This window comes from Patiria miniata, unplaced genomic scaffold (assembly GCF_015706575.1).
Source record: "Patiria miniata isolate m_02_andy unplaced genomic scaffold, ASM1570657v1 HiC_scaffold_7, whole genome shotgun sequence".
Classification (NCBI taxonomy): Eukaryota; Metazoa; Echinodermata; class Asteroidea; order Valvatida; family Asterinidae; genus Patiria; species Patiria miniata.
Genome location: NW_024037074.1, coordinates 48,452,226 through 48,469,702, shown reverse-complemented (window position 1 = coordinate 48,469,702; position 17,477 = coordinate 48,452,226). Strand labels below are relative to the sequence as shown.

Below are 17,477 nucleotides of genomic sequence, written 5' to 3'. Positions count from 1 at the left end.
GTAAGTCGTCATTTTGCTGACTTACATGAATGGTCTTTTGCACACATGATTCATTGCACTAATTGGCTTCGATTTACCCTGGATTATCTCCTTAAATTGCTTGAGTTGAATCCAGCAAATTAATCTTTGAATTGTATCATCAGTCCTTATCTGCAGTGAATGTTTCATAGTCGTCATTCATTGGTCATGATTGCGTGGCCCAAGCACAACGAGGTACATGTACATGTACAAAAATGACATGTCCTTATCTGCAGTGAATGCTTCATAGTCGTCATTCATTGGTCACGATTGCGTGGCCCAAGCACAACGAGGTACATGTACATGTACAAAAATGAAAAAACACATGTTCATACATGTACATGTTCATGTATACCACACATGGTTGTGCGCTATACCGGAAGCCCGGCCTACGGCGAACGGAATTTCACATTCGCCAGCCGTGGGCCACGGTCGCGTGGTCCAGAGACAACGGGACCTACCGCACACAGTTAGCCGTGCGCCAGGATCCCCGCTTGTGTTTAGTCTTCACCCATCTGCATAATATTATGTACAATGTATGTCTATTATCTCCGAGGGTGTTGCCCAGCCACCACCGCGTGGTTCTGTACAACTAGCCCCTCCAGACGGCTCTCAGTCACCGGGGTCATTTTGGCCTTCGCATTCGGCTGATTCATCTGATGATGACGAAGAATCAGACCGGTTACAACGGCTGTCCATCGCGGAAACGGAACTCCATTTGCTGCAGAGGGACATTACACGGGTACTTAAATTACCCTCCGCCGATGAGCCACCTCCGTCCGATCACAAAATTTTCAAATCAAGCGCACGACGGGCTCCACATCTAACAATGACAAGGTGTTCCCCATACCTCCGTTGGATCAAGTGTGAAACACATCGACAACGGACAAAATGGTGTCCATTTCTCAGGCGGGAACGGCTTCATTATTTTTTCTAATCCGGGCGAGTTTATTGCACCGATCCCACCGCGGCATACGCTACCGGGATGAAAACTCGGTTTTTCAGCCCACTCATTACAAGCCTTGCAATTGTTCTCGGCTTCATTATCGGTCATATACATTTACACAGGTACATGTATTGCCTGGCGGGCACGTTAATGAAACGTCCGTCTGAGTTCAGTTGCGAGCCGTGAACTCTGTAGCCCTCTACATTAATCACGGTTGGGTGACTCAAGGACAATGGGACATGCCGCGCAGTGCTTAGCCGTGCGGCGGTGTTTCTTGCTGTACTGAGATCGCTACATTTTTCATGTACATGTACATTGTACATGTGTGCATTACTTGTGTATGTACACTGTCCATTGTCTCCGAGGGAGTTGTTCAACAACTGACTGTGGCCGTGTGCAACTCGTCCCTCCAGATATGTTTTACGGTTCTCGTTTACGGGGTCTATTCGACTCTTGCATAAGGATGGTTCATTAGATGGCAGCTGCTCTTCACAATGAAGCGACTGGGGGTTGTGATACTTCCATAGTTCAGGCATGTTGTGGACCACATTCGAAAGATTGTGCCTGTATTCAAACTGCCTGCTGCTCTTCAAGCAATAATGTGATCATTACCGTTTTCCGTATTTTTTTGTCACATCTTCCCTCTTCAATGCAGCTAAGCGCAAGCTACCAGCAGTAGAGGGAACCCATTTTTTAAGCGGCTCTTCGTAAATAATACTCGCAGAAGCTTGAATACACTTTGCAGTAGAATTAAAGTGGGCTCGGCGATACGCATTCAGCCTTCCTCTTTATCCTCATGAAGTACATTAGGTTTAATGTTTTAATCTTGACTCGACAGTCTTAGCGGACGTAGTGACCGCTATTTTCACTGTCAATTTCATGGTCTGCACTCAGTACTCTATAATTTTACACGAGTGCAGACCCTAGCAATCTTGGCCCGCCGGGGTAACATGCTTGATGAACTGTTTCTCCCGTCAAAGGGCATCCGCCAAAGATTCGAGTCCCACCTTTTAAGTTTTTAACGGACAAAGATCTTTTCTTTTGCGGTGGATATCGATGTTTACATCCATATTGGTCGATGTCGACTACATGTACTCAGATGGTCAATCTCAGATAGCCATCAACCTCATGATCAGGCCAGCGCAGGTGAAGAACAAACAGTTGTTTGTTTTCTCAACTGCATACCTCTTGAAGTTTGCCCAGATGATTTGTGTGGCCGTGCTAGCAACATTTTCTGTACGCCATGCCACATAGGATAAGGCCTTCACTGGTAACAACGATTTCGATTCGGCTTCAGTTGTTTTGATGACTTCCATAAGTGACCTACCTGACTCATGACGACCTCCACCCATCTGTCTCGTAGAAGCTCGTCAGAGAGACTTTGAGGCTGACATCAATACCATCGGGCCAGCACAGTGTTGCGCCCGTCTTGTATTTCCCTTGGGAAGATGTTCATGAGATTTAGTCGACTGTCTAACACATCAGCATGGGGATCGAGCCCTGGCCTGAAGGGTACACAAACTGCAACTCATTTTCAGGCCAGAGCACTGAGAATTTCGCGGTTTTCAAACAAAGATTCTTGCTGCAATTTCATGGTGGCTTCCTCCAGCCTTTTTTCCGCCTCACTCCTGGCCTCTGCTGAGATAGTAAAGGCGATATGACTGCACTGTGGAAACAAAGATTGGTGGCATTCACCTATTTGCTTGTATCGACCCAGTCCTCACTGCATTCAGTGCAGGCCATGACCTGACTTGTGCAGCACCTCCTGTGGTTCGACGTTGCCAACCTCACAAGGGTGGGCCTCTCACAGATTGCAGCCTTCACTAACTGTCATGGCAGACATGTTACCCTGCCAGTTAACTGCCCACCACTCGCATCTAGTGGCGGATTGGTGAGGCCTTGTGTGAGCATCATTCAAGTTCCATTAACATACTTGAGATGCTGGCAGTCTCGGAGAAACTGCGATGTTACTTTCTATATTCGGTGTTGTGCCAGATGATCCTGGTTCGATGTGACTTTGACACGGTTGTGGTTTACTCCTTTGACCAGGTGGGCAGGCAGCCTGCACAACTGTGTACACTCACTTGAGAAATACCCCATTGGGGTTTTCCTCATAGCTTCTTGCTTTCGACGGTCCTCCTCCAAAGCAAGGACAACTAACCACATGTCAATCTGACTTGTTTCATGAACTAGTCACAGATTTCCAGGCTAATGCCTGAGGGTTCCTGACCCCTGCACATGGCACACGAATACGATGGTGATGAAGACGGACAGGCTACTTGTATACACCTTCCTGTCGTCTTCCTCTTATCCCTCGGGTACTTAATCAACTGGAGCAGAAGGATGACAAGGTCCTCTTCTTAACTCCATGTTGGCCCCATTGATTGGTTTTCCAGGGCTATAACCATTCCCTTGGCTCACCAGTTGGAGGTACAAATGTTCTTCTGAGCAGAACAATAATTTGAGTCGAGTCGGATGGAGTCAAATGTTTACCTCGAGTCAATTCGAGTTACGAATATTTGAAAACTACATAACAAAGACAAGAGAGAAAGTCATTTGTATCACTAACAGTTAACAAGAAGTGAAACTTCGATCTTATAAAGGCTATCTGGTTTGGCTTCATGTCTAGATTTTATTTCGCTGATACGCTGACATCAAAACCAAATTGCATTATACAAAACTGTTTCTGATTATTTAAGAGTCGGTATGTTTCCTATTTAATTTTTAAGAGGACTGCATACTTGGGTTCCTTGGTATCAAAAATATAGGGTTTTGAGTTGGACATTTTTTGTAAATGATCAAGAACAAATCTGACACTCATAGGAGGAATACTCAAATCCAAATAATCATTGCTCAGTTTCCTCTGGTTGTTAAAAGCATGCAATTTATCAAAATTCGGATTAATATTGTCACAGTCCGGACGATATTTGTCCCCAACACTAATAAAGTGTTGATTAAAATCTGCAGCAATTTCAGCAGCATCAATTTTAGTAGACGAATCAGCGGTTCTCTTGTTAAGCCTCGGGCAAACAGATTTGGCTGTATTCATAGCTGATTTGATAGTGTTCCACATTGCCTTGGGGTCATTTAAATTGTCTTGAAAAGTTTTTGTGTAAAGTCCCGCTTCACTGCTCTGATTAAATAGTTGACTCTGTTTCTGGCCTTTCTATAGGCAGTTAACAATGCTTCAGATTTGACTTGGTTGAAGCGTTGTAAGAGTTTGTCTCTTGTACGCATTGCTGAGTTGATGATGTCATTCCACCATGGTGTTTGCTGGAGTATCGTAACATGTTTATCTTAACACGGCATGTTTATTGACAACGCTGGAATATATATGGTTCCAGAGAAGGAGAAGCTCATTGGGATTGTCTATTCCATCTAAAAAATGCTATGGTGCATTCATCATGTCAGACCTAAATTCATTCACATTTATGTTTTTGGTCTTCCTGTACTTAATATTGCGATGAGATGACATTTTGGAAAATGATCCGTTGTGCATTTTAGTAACAACCACAGGAAAATGATCAGATAACCCAACATGGGGGACCATCACAGAATGAATTGTCGATGGATTGCTGACATAAATATGGTCCAAACAAGTTCCGGATACATATCAGGTTACTTCCAAGACCAATTGAGTGTAGCCTATATCAAGTAGGCTGGTGAGGTTGCTTGAAGAAGCTCAAATTAATGTCACCAAAAATGAGCACATCCATGTTTGACTGATGGCAATCTCAAAATTTTGCTTGATGACACAATCTGTCTCAGCCTTGGCACTTGGTGGTCTGTAGATGTAGCCGACAAGGAACTTCTTGGCTCTAGAGGGCTCGATCTGGAGCCACATGATTTCAGCATGATCAGTTTTAAGATCCACCCTGCAGGTGTAACTAATGGCATATGCCAATAGACTGCCTCCATGTTTGTTGGGTCTGTCGCGCCTCTCTGGCTGATGATAGCCATCAATATGTAATGATGTGGTATCAGTCTTTGGTCCAAGAAATGATTCAGATAAACCAATCACATCCAGGGGGTGCGGATCTTTGCAAAGAGCCAGCTTGAGTTGCTCAAATTTATTGGATATTCTGTTCAGATTCCAGCTGCCAATTCGGATGCCCTTTATGGGTAGACCGCTGAAGGTACACTTGTCGTTGTCGATGGTGCTATCATAATTACATGGCAGTAACGTATTACAGTCTTGACGGTCACTCAGATATAGAGTCTCAAAAAAGGAATCATTCAGCTGAGGAAGGGCACATGTACCACATATGTACAATTCATCATTTGCTTTGTAGTGCTTGTATGTACGAAGAGTCATTCCAGTACATTTCATATGAAAGACTTCAGTGCAAACAGTGCACATGATCTGTCGATGGTTCTTTTGAATCCTCCCATCACATGTAGAGGAAAAGGACAGACTCGGTCTCAGATTGCCGTTATAAATATGTGCAAACTTGTTGCCGATATATGGCGCACCAACAATCTCAAACAGTGTCATTAATTCCATCAAGTTGTTCTTGTGTTCATTCATGGTAGAATTACAACTAGCTGGCACATTATCAACACTTACAGTTTGTAATGTTTGGCGTTGAATGTTGGGCAGGTAGGCGGTCCGTGGGGGCAGCCATCTTTGATCATACTGGATCCCTAATTCTACCATCTGGCTGCCATCATATACCTCGTGGGTGCTGCGCTCCACGATTCAACCTCTGCCCACCAGCTCTATTTGGCTTTTTGTTTCGTGATGCTCCATCCTCGGTGCCACTGTCATTGCCAGCATCTTTGTCACTGTTTGCGCAGGAGGAGGGGACGGGTTACGAGACTCGGACCCGATGGTCAGCTTTGTCTGGATGCAGACTTAAGAAGTTTAGGTTTCTCCCAGGTGTTGCAGGAACTTCTGGTTCCAGTTGGGTCTTGTGTTGGGCTTGTTAAGGCCAATTTGACTGACTGGTTCCTTGTCTGATAGTTGGTTGTTACTTGGTCTACAAGTTCCTGTGGCAGGACTGTAAATGAAACTTGGTCAGGTGTCAAATCTTGGTGATTTGCCCCGTCCTGTCTGTTGTCCTCTCCATTGACATTTCACACTGTCGGCATGGCATCCATGACATATGATCTGCATTCTCGTGCTGACGTCCAGGTCGTTGTTTGATGTCAAAGTTGTATTCGGCCAAAACATGAAGCCACCAAGCCAGCCAGCCACTTGTCCTGCTGGTTCCTTGAACCTAAACAACCAGTGTACTTCATTCATTTGCCCAAATAGCTATATTTATTCAGCCGACAGACTCAAACACTAACAGATTTAATCAACCAAGGAGCTTCCTCTCGGGGCCTACCCGTCATGCCACGTCATGAATCCGTCATTATACTTCCTCTTTTTTTCTAGCGATGGCATCGTGCAAAAGTAAACATTTTGCCTTTGGACAAGTTGTTCAGGTGTGGATCCAGGGATGGGGGGGGGGGTCAAAAAAAAGAAGCTCTGTCCAAAAAAAAAAAGAAGAAATCCTAGTAATAATAATATGCCCCCCCCCCCCCCCCCACCCAAAAAAATTATACTGGTAATAATGTCCGCCTGTGCACAAAATACGGACAGAGCCAGCTTGGTTAGGGGGTATTTGTAAACTATTTTGTAATATAGTGTTAATAATTGTCAAATTTGAACAGTGCTCCCCATTGAAAGTATGGTATGAGTCATACAAAACTTAAAACAGACTGTGCATGTTTAACATAATCTAGTATGAGCCTTTTCATAAGTACTAGAGTTGATTATGAGTAAAATGTGCGCATGGAAAGAAGTAACCTTAAGTAACTTCATTCTTTCCAAAGAACTTGTGGATTTCACTGGCTTCATTTGCCCCCCCCCCCCCCTAAAACAAAAAAGTATGGTTTTACTCCTGAATTGTCTGTTTTATTAACAGTTCCTGGTGTGCAGACAGATACAGGCAAGACACACTCATTGAGACGACTGAGTGATCAGAGAATATCCTTCATGAAAGGTACTATATAAAGAAATCACAGAGTTATACTTGTCATTACAAGTAATAATACAAGAGATATTTGTTCAGCTGAAAGTTGTTTTGGGCAATTTCACTATGGTTGACTGTATCAGAATTTATTTCTTGTACAGCTGTTCACTGAAATCTAGATGCAGATGTCTCATTAGTAGCGTATCAAGTATGGAGCTCCTTCCATGCTAACTAGAGAAATAAAGAATGTGCTTATTGATGAGTGTCTGAATTGATCAGCAATATTTGTTAATGTTAAAGTACCAGTGAGCGATATCATAATGTTTCTCTATATATTGTTTATTACAGTGGAGGCCACAGGACCATCCTATGAATATAGTGATAGAAAATCATCCACCTACGCAGGTAAGTGCACCCTTAACCTACATAGCCATTTCATATAAATATGCTTCTTAAAATATCTCACTAATGAATCATGCACATAAAATGTTAGAAACGTTGTGGATGTTTTCAAGTTCAATCTATATATTTTGTTTGTCAATCGAGTTCTTCATTTTCTTTTTTTATTATGTGTGGTTACATATATGTACAGCATACATGTCAGTTGTACTGACACATTTAAATTTTGTCCTCGTGGTCCGTAATGAAACAGAAATCACATCCAGTATGGAACGTGTGCATTTCTATGGGAAGTTTTCGGAAAGCATTTGCGCACATTGTCTAACTGCGGTCTTGAACAGCTGCAGCCAGATGCTTTATACATACATGTAGGTCATAGGCCACTTCCATCACAAGATTCTGTGAAGCTCATCAGCGTATCCCAGCATCCTGTTTGCAGCGCCAGTAGTAATGATTACGCCCTCTTGCGTTCGTGACCTTCGACCTATTTGTCTCCGTTCTATCGTTTATATTGCTCAATGTGCTTTCCCGCCTTTGTTCATTAAAGTCTTCCATTATACCCAATAAGTCGATTACAGTTGCGGTTATTGTGTGTGTTGGATAGAACTCTTGTCCCTACTGGCATGGGGGCAGCGTTTTGAGACGAATCTTCACCGTAGAAAGTGTGGAAAAAGTGCTTCAAACCTCGGACATACCGGACACATACGGTACATAGCCATTCACGTACACAGTGAGTGACTGTACAGTTATACATACAATTGAGTACATCGTCTTGTCATCCAGTGGTTATTTTCGGAGTGCACTATGGCGTCCATGCACCGCGCACCGAAGCAGTGGTGCTTGAGCAAGGTAGAAACAGTAAACACTTTCGAGAACTGGCGGCAAAACCTTCAATATACACTCTCACTTGATTCCAACTTTGCTCCATTCTTAGTGGAGGGCTGTCAGTGGGGGAAGAAAATTAAAACGGCCTCCCTACGAGGTTTCCAGGATGACAATGACACAGTCCCAGTGGACAAATGCAAAACTGCTTAGCAAAAAAATAACTATGCTTGAGCTAATGTTGGGGCAAATCGCCAATTATTGCCCTGTGATATCCAGAAATACCATTATCAAGAACTCAACCTCAGTACAGACCATATGGCAAGTCATACGCCTACACTTTGGCTTTCAATCAACTGGCGCCCACTTTATTGACTTTTCTGACATCCACCTCAGCCCTGAGCGACCAGTAGACCTGTACCAGCGCCTCATGGCATTTGCAGAGGACAATTTACTCCGCTCGGACAGCGGAATTTCCCATCATGGCCAGCCAGTTACTGAGGATGAGGAACTGTCTCCCTCCCTAGAGAACTTTATCGTCCTAACATACATACCAGTCTGCCAAAGTTAGTGAAGCAGCAATACGGTACAGAGCTCCGGTCACGCACACTCGCCTCCATCAAGCCTGAGATATCACAAGCCCTTGGCTCGCTCCGATGACCCGAAGGCGATGCGTACAGTAACCTCACGCCCTCCCCCTTCACGCCCGTCTTTCGGCTCGCAACCCAGGTCCGAACTATGTCAACCACAACGACGCCCCTCTCGCCCCCAAACAGGTTGGATGGAACAGTTCCAATCACTTCCTGAGCGAGTGCCCTCACCTCCCCGAGCAGGAGACGAGCCCCAAGTAGTCAATGAGGATGAGGAGAGCCCTGACACGAACGACAGGGACAATCCCTCCGCCTTCAGAGTCCAGACACGACATTCCCCGTACTTGGACACGTTTTGTGGCTATCACACCATCCGCATAACCATCGATAGTGGAGCCACAGGAAACATGATCCATGCCTCCACTGCAAAGCGCCTAGGGGCTACAATAAAGGAAAGCTCCAGTCTGCACATCAAGCAGATGGCTCATCCCCACTCATGGTAATGGGCAAGACACCCCTCACACTCTCCCGTGATGGCTGTGAGTTCTGTGAGTTCTGTGAGACCCAGTACCAGGCTTCAGGTCCCTTGTGACTGATGAGCTCCTGCAGCAGCACAGGTTGACCATTGAAATTGGCCGCATCAAGAATATCGACAAGAATCCAGTTGCCGAAAAAGCTGTATAAGAGCTGGAAGACGAGCTCCTGCACCAAGATCCCATGGGCGGCGCCGTATCACCACTGACTCTTGCATTAGCCACATCTTGCCTGAATTCCCACATACGCTCCCGTGGTCTTTCCACTCACGAGATGTGGTATCAACGGGATCAGTTCACAAACAGCCAGATTCCCATCACCGACCGGCAGTTGATTTTTGACCAGCAGGACCTTCGCATCGCTAATCATCCCCACAGTGAAAAGGCGAAGACACCATCAGGCAGAATTGCATCTGACACTGTTGTTGCCATCGGGGACTTAGTATATCTCCATGGTGACCGCAACAAAACAAAAAGACGAAACCGCTACCTTGTGACAGCCATTGATGGGTTGTGGTGCAGTGTCCGTAAATTCATCGGGAACCAACTCCAGAGCACATTCTACCGTGTTAAACGCTCAGAGTGTTTCAAGGTACCTTCCCACTCTGATATCGATCCACCATTTCCATCAGAATGGCCCGATCTTCATGACAGTGCTGATGAAGCAGACGCTGACATAGCACCAGCTCCACCCACACCACCTGCCATACCAATCATACTCTCGACACCTGCTAAGCAAGCTACTGGATCCCCCTCTCTGGAAGCTGAGCATGCACCACAAGTAGCAGAGGTACCTATTCACGTGTTGCCTACTCCACAGCCCACGATTCCTACAGACAGCCCTGGAGACATGAGCATCTCTTGCCCACGCTCACCCGCAAGACGCTCATCCCGCCTACGCAAACCACCCGCATACCTTGATGACTACTTGACTGATTATTGACACTGATCCGTGACTGTGTGAACACTGGTAGTGTTTAGGACAAGATATATAATGCCTTCCTATGGAGTGGCACATGTGTGGCAGAATAATCCCCAGGGCTGGAAGGCAGTCTACCCCTATGAAGGCCCATTTTTCTTTCTTTATGTAGCATTAGATTAGATTTTGATATTACATGTTTAGCTTTTGTTTCTTGTTTCAATTGAGCGCAGCAACAAAAAAAACATATTCTTCGTTCTCCTTCTAATATATTTTACTGTAAGAGGGACTCATTGTTTAGGTTTTTTGCCTTGTTTCAAAAGAGAAAAAAGAGGTCACGCCAGTAGTAATGATAACGCCCTCTTGCGTTCGTGACCTTCGACCTGTTTGTCTCCGTTCTATCGTTATCGCTCAATGTGCGTTCTCGCCTTTGTTCATTAAAGTCTCCCATTATACCCGATAAGTCGATTCCATTATACCCGATAAGTCGATTACAGTTGCGGTTATTGTGTGTGTTGGATTGAACTCTTGTCCCTACTGGCATGGTGGCAGCGTTTAAGTTCTTTGCCTTGTTTCAAAAGAGAAAAAAAGAGGCCACGCCAGTAGTAATGATAACGCCCTCTTGCGTTCGTGACCTTCGACCTGTTTGTCTCCGTTCTATCGTTATCGCTCAATGTGCGTTCTCGCCTTTGTTCATTAAAGTCTCCCATTATACCCGATAAGTCGATTACAGTTGCGGTTATTGTGTGTGTTGGATTGAACTCTTGTCCCTACTGGCGCAGGGCGGTGGGTACGAGCGAAACTGGAACTGTCCCGTAAAAAAAACACCACCGCTCTAACTGTAAAGAAATGAAACGAAGGATAATCATGTCTTTCATTCACTTCGGTTTGGTCCATTTTATTTGTAAGAACCATGGTCTTTTGGAGCAACTAACAAGTCCTTAAACTTAAGCTCCTTTGTCTGTACAGGAAAAAAAAAAACTTGCTTGAACATCAAACAGGACAATTACAAAATGACTTTAATTCTAATTTTTTTTTTCTCCTTTCAACGTGGTTGAAAAATACATAGCAACAACTATAAACTGCAGTATATACCAAACCGTGGGCAAACAGGAACTGTATAACTACTTAATGCAAATGCAAAACACTTGCCTGTTCAAGTCTACTTCACTCTACTTACCTGTAGAGCAATACTACTTATGCATATTCCCCCTACCGGCAGGTATTTTCGCTAAGAGTTATATACAATAGCGCCCTCTGGCGCCCTACCCATAATACCCCGCGACATGCGTGCCTCGTGAGCGTCCTCTTTTCTCTTAGCGGCAGGTCGGGTAGGACGTGCGTGAAATAGCTCGCTGTTTGCCTCGTCATTTACTACCCTTTTTTGCGTTTAAGAGAAGTATTTAATAAAAGATTAGTAATCATTAGTTTGTAGAGTTTCATCATCTTCTTGGTTTAATTTATTTCATAAATATGAAGCGTTTGGGGAGGGCTGATCTGTCACTAACCGTAAGGGATAGCTCTCCCACGGGACGGACCGAGTTCTCGGGGGACTCTGCCGTTAACGCTCCGACGTTACCGCGGCAGCAGTCTCTCGTCCGGCACCCTCAGCCACAGTCGGCTGAGGGAGTTGGCAGTTCCGCCGATCAGTTAAGGGGACCTCGGTCACCTTCTCCGGTCAACTCGGGCGGAACACCCAAACTAAAGGCTCACTCCGGCAAGGTTCCCCTAAAACATATCTCCTGTGCCGGAGCAAAGCCTAAGAAGGGCCGTCAGGGCAAGCGTGGCTCGGCAACGAGCGCCGCTTTGGCACCTAGCCCTCCCCCGATCACGGGGCAGCCCGAGGGGACTAGCCGTCACACTTCGGTGGGCTCTAGTCACCCGTGCCCTCCCGACACAGTGCCGAACACCACTGGTTGTCGGGATGGGCTATTGCACGGGCTACCGGTCCGTCCAGCGCTCGCTCAGCCCACGGGGCCTGAGGCGCTGTCGGCCGGGTGCATTATGAGCGATACGGAGCCGGTCGCCCCGGGGGATCCCGGGCCGACGGTTCCCGTGCTAGCTCGCTCAGAGGGACTACTCTCGTCATCGGATTTTTTCCGTTGTTCGGGGGTCCCGGTGCCCCAGGTGTCTTCCGATTTTTCCTCGGACACACCTCGGGGCCGTTCTTCTAAAAAGAAGAATAAGAAGAAGAAGGCTGCACGTCGATCGCACCGTTCTTCTTCGGGTTCGGACGACTCCTCTGACCAGTCCCGCCGGGGCAAACGCTCCCGGGGGGAGGACGCGGTTTCTAGAGCAGATTTCCTGCTGGCTTTTCAGTCAATTTCCGATACGCTATCGGCTATGTCGGCAGGCCGCCGGGCGGGCCCTATTGGGGGCCCCCCTGCAGCGGTGGACTACGGCCCACAGCCATCGGTCGTTGGGCCCACATCACAGTCTTCAGTCACCGGTCACGCTTGGGTGGCCCGGGAACAGAGGGACATACCGCACACAATTAGTCGTGCTCCGGCGTCCCCGCCTGCGGTGAGGACTTCACAGTCGTCGTGCGTTGGTCACGGTTGGGTGGCCCAAGCACAGCGGGACATGCCGCACTTGGTTGACCGTACACCGGAGGCCCGGCCTGCAGCGAGCGTCTCGCATGCATCGGCCGTGGGCCACGGTTGGGTGGATCAGAGGCCGCGGGACCTACCGCGTACGCTGGGATCCCCGCCTGTATTGAGTATTCATCCATCTATGCAGTTTGACTCGGAGGAAGTTGTCCAGCCACTACCGCGTGGTTCGGTACAACTCGCCCCTCCGGGCGGCGTTCGTTCACCGGAGTCAACTCGGCCCTCACAATCGGCTGAGTCATCCGATGACGACGAGGAACCAGACCGTTTACAGCGGCTGTCTATTTCTGAAACGGAGCTCCGTTTAGTACAGAGGGATATGATAAGAGTACTTCATTTACCCTCCGCTGATGAGCCCCCTCCGCCCGATCATCAATCTTTCAAGCGAAGGACGGGCTCCGCATCTAGCAGCGATAAGATATTCCCCGTACTTCCTTTAGATCAAGTATGCGTGGAACATATCGACAGCATCATGTCAACTGATAAATGGCGGCCGTTTCTCAGTCGGGAACGGGATTATTTTCGTTTCCCGGCTGAAGATCATGTGAAGTTCTTCACTCCGCCTGCCATCCCCGACGCCGCAAAAGATAAACTTGTGGCCGATGAGAGTGGTTCATCTTCCAAGCGGCCCTTTGTGGACAAAGCACGGGGTAAACTTGAAGATGTTTTGAAGAAGATGGACGCAGCTTCACGCTTCGGTTTGAAATCAGCGTCTTTCTTACTTCTTCTCACGGAATATTTGGCCGTGGGCTATGAAGAGGATTCGCCGATTCCAGCAGATATGCTGACTGCGGCCCTTCATTGCCTCGACCATGGTCTACGCTCAGTGCTTGATCAATTCGCACGCGTGTCGACCCTATCAACGTCCACCCGCTGGGGTAACGTGCTCGATGCACTTTTCCTCCCGTCGCAGGGTGCTCGCAAAAGACTTGAAGATCTCCCCTTAACGGGCCCGGATCTATTTGCCGGTAAATTCGAGGATCAGATGCGAGATGAGGCCAAACGTCTGAAGGCTACGGAGAAAATCAACTTCAAGAAGCCTCCAGCACCGGCGCCCAAACAACAGCGGGGTAAGGGCAAAACATTTGTCATTCCCCGCCGCAAACCTCTGAAATCTGGTCGCGGTGGTTTTCGTGGCCGCACGGACAATACTTGGTGCGCGCGCCACGCAGGCCCGCACGTTCTCTGGACAACAACGGCCCCAATCCGGTCGTGGTTTCCGGGCACCGGCCCCCCGCTATCCCGGGGGCTGGCGCAAGTGACTTAGTAGACTCGTGGCGGCCTCCCGCCGTCGGACCCGTGGGAGGCCGTCTCCGAGACTTTGCGGGGTCCTGGGGTTAAATTACATTCGACCGGTGGGTGCTTGACACGATCGGGTGCGGCTACACACTCGAGTTCTCGAGCACACCCCCGTCGGACATGATCGTTCGACCGACGGTAGTTCCGTCCGATCCTACTAAACGTCTCTCCCTCGAAGGGGAGATCAGTTCCCTCCTCGGGAAACGGGCAATTCGCCCGCTCCCTCCGGGGGAGACACGGTCGGGCTTCATGTCAACCTTCTTCCTGGTACCCAAGAAGGAGGCCGGCATGTGGCGCCCGATTTTAAATCTAAAACCCCTCAACAAATTTATTCGGCCAAGACGTTTTCGCATGGATACGCTCAACATCATACTCCAATCGATTCGTACTCCTGCGTGGGGAGCCAGTCTAGATCTGAAAGATGCGTATCTACACATTCCTGTCAGACCAGACCACTGGAAGTTTCTTCGTTTTCAGTACGAGAACGTCCAGTACGAGTTCATGGTTCTTCATTTGGTCTAGCCACCTCACCCCGGGTCTTCACGCGTGTGGTGAAGACAATCGGGGCCGCATTAAGAAAACAAGGTTTGATGATCTTCATGTATCTCGACGATTGGATCATTATTGCTCAATCTCAGACGGCCGCATCGGCGGCACTCAATCTGACTTGGCGTCTAGCGGCGGATCTCGGGTTTATTATCAACGCCGAGAAATCCCATCCACATCCATCCCAATTCCCAATCTTTCTGGGAGCGTCGCTCGATCTCCAGAAGGGATTGGTTCGGCCTACGGAGGAACGAATTGTAAATCTCCAACAGTGTGTGTCTCTGTTTCTCCCGACGACCATGGCCCCAGCGCAAGCCTGGCTAAGGTTGCTCGGTCTTATGGCCAGTATGGTGGATGTGGTGAACTTTTGCAGACTAAGGATGCGTCCCATCCAATTACATCTGCTGTCCTTCTATCGGCCCAGTCGTCACCACATACGTCATCTGGTGCCGACCACACCTTGGCTAATACCGCACCTCCGTTGGTGGCTCGACAATGCCAATCTCACGGAGGGGCGCGCGTTTCGCAATCCCAAGCCGTCAGTGACCATCACGACAGACGCGTCACTTTTTGGCTGGGGGGCCACCCTCCACCCGCGCCAAGTAGCGGGTCGGTGGGGGCCCGAAGAGTGCTCGAAGCACATAAATGTGCTGGAGATGTTGGCAGTCATCAATGCTCTCCAACGTTTTCAAACATCAGTGACAAACCAGGTAGTCAACATTCGATGCGACAATGCCACAGTAGTGGCCTACATCAATCGACAAGGAGGCACGCGATCCGCCCAACTATGCGCGCTCACGTGGAATCTCTTCCATTGGTGTATGAGCCACAGAGTATCACTCGTGGCAACTCATCTCCCAGGCGAGGAGAACGTCACAGCCGACGCTCTCTCCAGGGGGTGGGTCGTTCCGACGGAATGGACACTGCGTCCGCAGGTTGTCCAGTCCCTCTTCCTACTGATCGATCGACCTCATGTCGACCTGTTTGCCTCTCGAAACAACCACCAGTTACCGGTATACTGCGCAAGACACAACGACCCTTGCGCTTGGCAGACAGATGCGCTGGCGATACGGTGGGACAGGCTTCTGGCATATGCCTTTCCCCCGTTCTCCCTCATACCTCGAGTACTGGCCAAAGTGGAACAGGAGGACTGCAAGATCCTCCTCATAGCTCCTTTTTGGCCACGCCAACCGTGGTTCCCGAGACTCACCAAGCTCTTGGTTCACCGCCCGGTGATTCTTCCGCAGAGGGCGGACATACTGTTCCAGCCCAGCTCGGGTTTTCTTCACCCGGCCCCGGAGGATCTCCACCTGACGTGCTGGGTATTATCACGCAATCCCTCCGCACGGCGGGCCTTTCTGAACGAGCTGCGGCCATTGCAGCCTGCAGCCGACGGGAATCTACAAGGAAAGTTTACAACAGTAGATTACACCATTTTTACAAATGTTGTAGAACCAGGTCTCTGCGTCCCTCCGATACTTCTATAGGAGAGGTTGCAGACTTCCTGGTAGGTCTCTTTGAAAGTGATCTTGCTACAGCCACAGTTAAAAATTATCGGTCGGCTATAGCAGCTATTCATGGAGGATTCTCTGACGGTTCCTCGGTGTCAGATAATCAGAGTCTTAGCCAACTTGTCAAGGGGATGTTTGTGTCGCGCCCCCCGACACGTAGGCTATTACCATCATGGGATCTCTTTGCCGTTTTATCAACCTTATCGAGACCCCCATTTGAACCAATGGGCAGCTCAACCTTGTTGCAGCTGTCGGTTAAAGTGTCATTTCTGTTAGCAGTGGCTACGTCTAGACGACGTAGCGAACTGTATTCGCTTACGGTGGAGACAGGGCATATCCGGTGGGAACCAGGGGGTGTACGCCTGGTTCCTAGAACAGGTTTTCTGACTAAAAATCAGTCGGAATCATTTTCACCTGCCGGACATAAAATCTTTTTCGTCTGTCTCTCGTGACAAGCTTTGGTGTCCGGTCAGGGCCCTGAAATGGTACGTTGATAGAACTAAATCGCTCCGAAGCGGCCATTCACAGCTGTTTATTACAACGACTCCACCATACCGACCGGCCTCGCGTGATACAATTTCCCGCTGGTTGGTTACGGCCATCAAATCAGCAATAGACTCACCAACAACAGATTCCGTTGGGTCAGTCCATGCACATGAGGTCAGGGCAACTTCTACTTCCTGGGCCTTTTTTAAGGGTGTTTCTGTTAAAGATATTACACAGGCAGCGTGTTGGAAAACCCCCAACACCTTCACAGAGTGCTATTTGAAGGATGTCCTCCAGACGGAAGGCAGAGCCGGGAGAGTGGTGCTGAAGGCGGCGAGCCGAGCATCATCGGGCCCACAGGATCCTCTCCTACCCGGGACTTCCCTAGAATAGGTGAGTCTCCTCATCCTGTCTATTTACATTAATACATTACACTGTATTGAATATAAATGTATAGCTAAACACTCTTGTAGCAAGGTCATTGGTCTTGGACAAGTTACCTTTTTTGTATCAGTTTACCTTGTGCATGGGCTTGATTTGAAGTGTTTTAGAACTTGCTTTAAGAAGTGTCGTGTACTAACAGTACTCTTCTTTGCAGGATTCAACTGTATTATATCATAATACTTTACATTGTGGGGCGTCCCCCCTTACAAGGGCTGACGTCTCGGTTAACATGCGAGGGTAATTAATATCCTTTACATGTAGATTTATTGGTTTTTGCCCCTGTCCGCCTTTGGTCGGAACAGTGGGAGCCATCTGGGGTTACATTTCCATGTTTCGTGCCCCTGTGAGTAAGCAATAGCATCTCGCATAGTGACCCACCTCCTTGACGGTGCTAG

The 17,477-nt window shown here is 48.0% G+C and overlaps 1 protein-coding gene across 1 annotated transcript in view; it reads left to right on the top strand.

Moving 5' to 3' along the window:
* The window catches only part of LOC119745384 (meiosis regulator and mRNA stability factor 1-like), a 43,231-nt gene that overhangs the window by 20,137 nt on the left and 5,617 nt on the right, over positions 1–17,477 (top strand). The window contains exons 6-7 of the mRNA XM_038221702.1: positions 6,877–6,954; positions 7,273–7,329. Coding sequence (XP_038077630.1) covers positions 6,877–6,954; positions 7,273–7,329 — 135 coding nt within the window. The remainder of the gene's footprint in view (positions 1–6,876; positions 6,955–7,272; positions 7,330–17,477) is intronic.